Source organism: Erythranthe guttata, chromosome 9 (assembly GCF_056151865.1).
Source record: "Erythranthe guttata isolate IM_541 chromosome 9, IM_541, whole genome shotgun sequence".
NCBI lineage: Eukaryota > Viridiplantae > Streptophyta > Magnoliopsida > Lamiales > Phrymaceae > Erythranthe > Erythranthe guttata.
Window position 1 is genome coordinate 6,236,624 of NC_142541.1, and position 7,761 is coordinate 6,244,384.

The 7,761-nt window shown below is 32.7% G+C and overlaps 1 protein-coding gene across 1 annotated transcript; it reads right to left on the reverse strand.

Annotated features, from left to right (window-relative positions):
• Positions 1-4,562: 4,562 nt before the first annotated feature.
• On the reverse strand, positions 4,563-7,254 carry LOC105956272 (methyl-CpG-binding domain-containing protein 6-like). The gene is made up of 5 exons (XM_088823275.1): positions 7,182-7,254; positions 6,799-6,882; positions 6,479-6,589; positions 5,523-5,613; positions 4,563-5,222 (listed from the first exon to the last, which is right to left on the reverse strand). Exons 2-5 carry the CDS (start codon positions 6,850-6,852, stop codon positions 5,191-5,193), a joined length of 288 nt encoding a protein of 95 aa, XP_088679401.1. The 5' UTR covers positions 6,853-6,882; positions 7,182-7,254; the 3' UTR covers positions 4,563-5,190.
• Positions 7,255-7,761: the final 507 nt, after the last annotated feature.

Genomic DNA, 7,761 nt, shown 5'->3' on the forward strand with positions numbered 1-7,761 from the left:
CGCTTTCAAATGGCTTCGACTCAGCAAAAATATCTAATAACACCTAGAAATAGAAATAAAACAAGAAACGCTATAATATATACAAATAAAGCCGAAACTCGGACGAACGAAGACCAAAACTCGAAGATTTGATAAGCAAAAATCGTGCAAAACGAACACTTATCATCAACAAATACTAATTTTGTACACACTAGATTAAATATCTTACGGTCCGAGAAGTACAACCCTCTCGGACCTTAGACATCCCCAACAAACATAGCTTATTTTCTCTCTTTTTTTTTTCTTTTTCTTTTCACTTTTTTTTTTGGTTGGGATATTCCTGCATTATTTTTAACTATGCATAATTTTGTCATTTCACCTAAATAAAATATAGAATAAGAGGCAATGTGCTTTTTAAAGAATACATTGGGTGATTCTTGCTATTTTTTTCAATACAATGGTTTTTGTGGCTATTCGAAATTACACACGGATTATGTGCAAATAAATCAATTAATAAAACATCTTGAGAAATATAAAAGAAAAAACATAAAGTAATATATAGAGAAAATCACCACATACGTGCAACACATGTGCACCTTGCTAGTATATACAAATATACAAATCTTGTGGATATATATGGTGCTTCTCTTAATACCTAGAATTAATTAACTATCGAAATTTTAAACATAACTAAAGGTCCTGGGTTCTAATTACCACCATTTAGACCAAAAAAAAAAAAAAAAAAAAAATTCATATCTACATTACATGCATAATGCTGCTTCAACTATTGAAGTTTGGAGATAAACATGAAACTGAAGCTACTCAGATCATTAAGTCAAATAATCGAAGCTTGAATGGCCTTGCCAGCTTTTCCTAGATTGACGTTATTAATTGCGAATTTTGCAATTTATTGAATGAGAGTGGAGGTATGCTCGATTGTACTTTTATTATTTGTTGTGATCGAGTTCCTTCATTATTAATTAAAAAAAAATCTACAGATCTTGTATATATATCTATACATGTGCCGATTTATTTTCATTAATTAATTTCCATTGCGATTGTTATGAGGCCAATTCAGGGGACTGGACGGGCAGAACGGGAGCCCCAAATGCTTGTGTCTTATTGGCGCAAAATATTTCGGGGTATGCAGATATTGAACGGAGTAACAGACGACTCAACTCCAACATAATAGCTTTGATATAGCTAGCTAGCCCTTTTAGGTACGTGAATATTTCCTAGATGTTCTTCGGATACATTTACAGTTATTGCTTATGTGAACATTGTAGCTAAATAACCCCAACGCATTACATGAGGCAAGTATTGTAATTGTATAATTGGTGGTAGAGTACCATGTACCGATTATGTTGTACCGAAAGTAACGGTACATCGAACATTGGCATACCGCAATGTTTGGTAAGGCAATAGTATTAAATTATTCAATACCATAAGATATGATCGGTACGGAGTACTGCGCCAAATATTCGGCAACCGTACAGAATCCACCCCTAAGTGATACTCATACACATACTCGAGAGAAATACATATTTTATCAAAATGTTTTGGATTTTTTATGCCTTTGAATGTAGAAATATTATTGCAATTTCTGACACACTAATAAACATATAACAATTAATATAGCGTAAATTACCTTGTCTTCGTATCGAGTAAATTTTTCAGTCAACGGCCTTTTGTTTACTCGTTTCACCCATCCTTCGGGCATCCACGAGTCGTCATCTACTTCTCTTTTGTTGATTGGCTTCTCCACAATTAACTAATATTAAAATTTCAAAAAGTGAAGCCTCCATTCATAGTTAACAGGTCATTGTTTCCATGTCCAAATCTCTAATTCTATTCAATTGCCGCAAGCAAGAATTAATTAATTTAATACAATGTAGATAGCAGGATACATACGCGACAAAATGACCCTTGCATGCAAGGATAAAATAGCTACAAAGGAAGGCATACCTTTGTTGCACCACCTAATTTCGCTTTTTTCTACTTCGAAGGTCCACAAGGCATCACAGAACCTTCTCCGACTTGTTCTCGCTCCATGTTCTCTTCCCAATTAAGTTGAAAGTACAAAAGTTGATAAAAATTATGCAAAACCATATCTCAAAATCTATGGTAACAGCATGATAAAGTCCATGATGCAACAAATAAATAAAAAGATTCCACAAAATTATATATATATATATATATATATATATATATGTGTGTGTGTGTGTGTGTGTGTGTGTGTGTGTGTGTGTGTGTGTGTGTGTGTGTGTGTGTGTGTGTGTGTATACACATCTAGATCATCTAGTTTACCTCTCGAGGTTTATTTGCTCCGGAGAAGGCATACCTTTGTTGCACCACCCAATTTCGTTTTTTTCTGCTTCGAAGGTCCACAACGCATCACAGAACCTTGTCCGACTTGTTCTCGCTCCATGTTCTCTTCCCAATTAAGTTGAAAATACAAAAGTTGATAAAAATTATGCAAAACCATATATCAAAATCTAGGGTAACAGCATGATAAAGTCCATGATGCAAAAAATAAATAAAAAGATTTCACAAAATTATATATATATATATATATATATATATATATACACATCTAGATCATCTACGTTACCTCTCGAGGTTGATTTGCTGCGGAAATTCGCAAAACCAGCGAGGGTTGTTGAAGCAGCTGAGGGTTAGGCACATAAAAATAAATCAGCAGGTGTGCAAAAGGACAGCAAAATCTGTTTCTTATATAACCGAAATTATAAAAAAAAAGAGCATTTTGGGTGCACAAAAAGTATAAATTAGGAAGATATTTCTACACACGTAAAATTGGTAGAGTTAGTAAAGCAATAAATAGATGCATGAATTCTACTTTTACGCATCTAGTCGATACAAGAAAAGTTATTCCTATGCAATGTCAATCTAGTAATATTCTTAAATTCAATGACAAAGCTAATTCACCTCTTTATTCTAACAAAAAACTTACTTCCTCAAACATGAGCACCCTTCAACATAATTTTCCATAAGAAAGAAAATGAACATTAAAAGCCATACAATGAAATGATTCAACGCCAATATATACCTGTGGCCGTAGTATTTTTACTGTTGCTCTATGTATTTTAGAGCTTTAACTTTTGACTGGAATGCTCTTGAAACACCTGATGCGTAGTATTTCTGCATAAAAACAAAAACATCAATTTATCATTTACTTTCCATGTTGCACATCAATTATATTGATGATATATTGTTGGGTAGCCATTTACTTTTTAGTACCCCTCTTAGTTTGGAAAGAAATTAATTCCTTTCAGTGGAACCTCATTACACTAGCTATACCTACTAAAATAAGGAGACGTGGAAAAAATAAAACAAGACAAAACAATGAAAAGTGAAGGCTAAGAGATTATGCAATGTTGCCATCGCTATAATATACCAGCCACAAATTACCGAAAAATAACCAAAAAAATGGTTACCATAATATTCGGTACGGAATTACTACCGTACCGCTATCATACAGTACGATAGTGGTATTGTATTTTCAATACCACGGTAATACTGTACCATACTATAATTCATATATTTTTATGGGGTTTTTGTGCATAAGTCCCCAACCAAGCATCTATATTATTCTAGGTTTAGGGGTTATATCTCTTTCACTAATAAGCCCATCCCTTTAATATTTATTATAAATAAAGGAAACATTCATGTATATGCCAATATTACTCTCAACCCTTTATACACAATTCTTAATTGTAACCCCAATGTAATCAATTTTGTCCACAAAAATCCGATTTTGACCACAAAAATTCAATTTTGACCTTTTTTTGGAGCATACTTTAATATGCTCCAATTTCATCCTCAAAATTGAATAATTTGTGAAATTTGGGGTCAAATTGAGGTTAAATTAAGTTAAGGATGAACTTGGAGCATATTAAAGTATGAGGGGTTATTTTAGTCTTTTACAAAAATCTGGACCATGTGTGGACTTATTGGTAAAGGAGTTTTTTGTCTGGATCTCTTTACGAATAAGTACCCATTGATGGGCTTATTTGCAATGACCCCGATTTTTATTTATTTAACATACATTTTGCTTTCTATTAGATAACAATTAATATATATTACATCATGTTCATATACTTAAACTAGATCACAATTGAAAAGTCAAATCATATTTTACATTTAATTTCGATTCTCCTTGCTCTCATCCCATATATATATATAGTAGAGTTCATCATTTGTACCAACTTATTGTGGGAAAATAATGTAAAGAATTTCAAAACCTAAACAAAAATAGCTTATTTTCTCTCTTTTTCACTTTTTTTTTTTTTGTTTTCACTTTTTTTTTTTATTTTTTGGGTTGGGATATTCTTGCATTATTTGTAACTATAGATAATTTTTTCATTTCACCTAACTACCTAAGTCAACAGTAAAATATCAAATAAGGGGAAATGTGTTTTTTAAAGAATAACATTGGGTGATTCTTGCTATCAATACAATGGTTTTTGTGGCCAATCGAAATTACACATGGATTTTGTACAAATAACTCAAGTAATAAAACATCTTGAGGAATATAAAAGAAAAAACATAAAATAATATATAGAGAAAATCACCACGCACGTGCACCTTGCTAGTATATACAAATATACAAATCTGGTGGATATATATGGTGCTTCTCTTAATACCTAAAATTCACTAATTATCGAAATATTAAACATAACTAAAGGTATTGAGTTCTAATTGCCACCATTGAGACCAAAATAATTACAAAAATCCATATCTACATTACACGAAACTATTGAACTTTGGAGATAAACATGAAACTAAAGCTACTCAGATCATTAAGTCAAATAACCCAAGCTTGAATGGCCTTGCCAGCTTTTCCTAGGTTGACGTTATTAATTGCGATGAGATGATAAAGGAAAAAAAAGGAATAAAAAGATTTAAAGATGGAGAAAACCAATCAAGAAAGCAAGACAAATACCAAACACAGCCTACTACATGATTCCAGAAAAGCAAAAAGACCGAGGAAGTAAGCAAAATCGACGGCAACTAACTTTGTTCGAAACAAATTTAAAAGGAGTTTTTTGCCTGAAAGAGAAACTAATAAGCTTTTCAATCAACGGAGAATGATAGAAGTCTTGCTTACTGTTTCGGTTCTTGCATATAGTATACAATGTATTCTATCCTCATCATCAAATCTAATGTTACGCCTCAGATAATTAGCCAACCTCAATCTGCAGCCCCTCCAAGTATTTTCAGACCTGATATATATGACCAACTCAATAAATGAGTAATAACATAAGACAACAAGGTACATATACATATATACACACCCAAATTAATCTAGTCCACTTCTCATTCTATTAATGTAAGCTTGTAGCACAGATTTTATTAATGTCAATCGAGTAATATTTGTAAATTCTATGACAAAGGTAATTCACCTCTATATTCTAACAAAAAACTTACTTCCTCAAATATAAGCACACTTCAACATAGTTTTCCATAATAAAGAAAATGACATTAAAAGCCGTACAAAGAAATGATTAAATGCCAATATATACCTGTGGCCGTAGTATTTTGTAGTTGCTCTATGTATTTCAGAGCTTTAACTTTTGACCGGAATGCTCTTGAAACACCCGGTGCGTAGTATCTCTGCATAAAAAAACAAAACATCAATTCTTCATTTACTTTCCATGTTGCACATCAATTGATGATTTATCGTTGGTTAGCCATTTAGTTTTTGGTACCCCTCTTAGTTTGGAAAGAAATTAATTCCTTTCAATGTAACTCTTTACAGTAGTAGCTATACCTACTAAAACAAGGAGACGTGGAAAAACTAAAACAAGACAACAACGAAAAGTGAAGGCTATGAGTATATATATACATATATTTAGTTGCAGAGTTCATCATTTGTACCAACTTATTCTATAACTCTCATTCTATCATGGCTGTTGTGAATCAACTTTTCAGTTCTCATCATTTAATCTAGGTACTGTCATTTAAGTATCAACATTTTACCTATGTTACAATTTATTTGATTTCTTTAAAGTAATAGTCATATTTTAAAACAGTTTCAATCTCGTATTGTTTTCTTGTGTAATTTTGAGGTATATTTATTTTTAAGAAGTGAAAAATATAATTTTCTCTCACATTTTTAGTTTAAATCACTCTAAGCCCACCTATAATGAATTAATGGTAGAGTACCATGTACCAATTATGCCGTACCAAAGTAACGGTACACCGAAAATTGGCATACCGCAATTTTTGGTGAGGTAATAGTATTAAATTATTTAATACCATAAGATATTTTCTCTTATTTTTGGTGAGGTACGCATTACTGTGCCAAATATTCGGCAACCATACAGAATCCACCCCTAAATGATACTCATACACATACTTGAGAGATATACATATTTTATCAAAATGTTTTGGAGTTTTTATGCGTTTGAATGTAGAAAAGTTAATGCAATTCCCGACAAACTAATAAACATATAACAATTAGTATACCCTAAATTACCTTGTCTTCGTACCCGGGAAATTTTCCAGTCAACAGCCTTTTGTTTACTCGCTTCACCCATCCTTCGGGCATCCACGAGTCGTCATCCACTTCTGTTTTCTTGGTTGGCTTCTGCACAAAATATTAGATAAAATTAATACTTCAAAAAGTAAAGCCTCCATTCACAGTTGACAGGTCATTGTTTCCATGTTCAAATCTCTAATTCTATTCAATCGCCGCAAGCAAGAATTAATTAATTTAATACAACGTAGACAGCAGATATATACGCGATAAAATCACGCTTGCATGCACGGATAAAATAGCTACAACAGAAGGCATACCTTTGTTGCACCATCTAATTTTGCTTTTTTCTGCTTCGAAGGTCCACAAGGCATCGCAGAACCTTCTCCGACTCGTTCTCGCTCCTAAATAAGTTGAAAGTACAAAAGTTGATTAAAACTTTGCAAAACCATATATCAAAATCTATGGTAAAAGCATGATAAAGTCCATGATGCAGCAAATAAATAACAAGATTCCACAAAATATATATAGATATATACATATACATATAAACATATACATATACACATAGATATACATATATATACATACATATATATACACATATATATACATATATGTGTGTGTGTGTGTGTGTATATATATATAGATAGATAGATATATCATTGGGTTCTGAGGCTTGGAACTAGCTCATCTACTTTACCTCGAGAGGTTGATTTGCTGCGGAAATTCACAAAACCAGCGCGGGTTGTTGAAGCAGCTGAGGGTTAGGCATAGGCTACTGCAAATGGAGCTATAATTACTTCATATGTCCAGAAGAGTGATTTAATATCATCTTTTTCTTCTCCAAAAGGTGCCTCTGCCGATGGTTGAGGCGATGACACGTCATCTGCGATTGACTCCGGCCATGACAAGGCGATCGCATCAGCCAAGCACTCTGGCTCTTTGAACACAATAGTGGAGCAAGGCTCGCTGTTTTCAGACAAAGATTTAGGTTTTTTTATTTTTGTTTTTTTTTTCCTACTGGTGCAGGTGCAGGATAGATATATAGCGGTAGAAATACACATCTGTCATCGGGAATAGATGGAAACTGCATTAATTAGTCCACATCAGGAAATTTTTTTATAAATTTGAAATGGCTCCATTCATCATTTAGAACTCATTTGAAATTTTACCGAAAAGGGAGAAGTGAATCAGCTAAACAAGATTCAGCATTTAAATGTTGAATTCAAATTAGTTTTCTGTTTAAAGACAAACATTAAACACCTCCTAAGATGGATTAG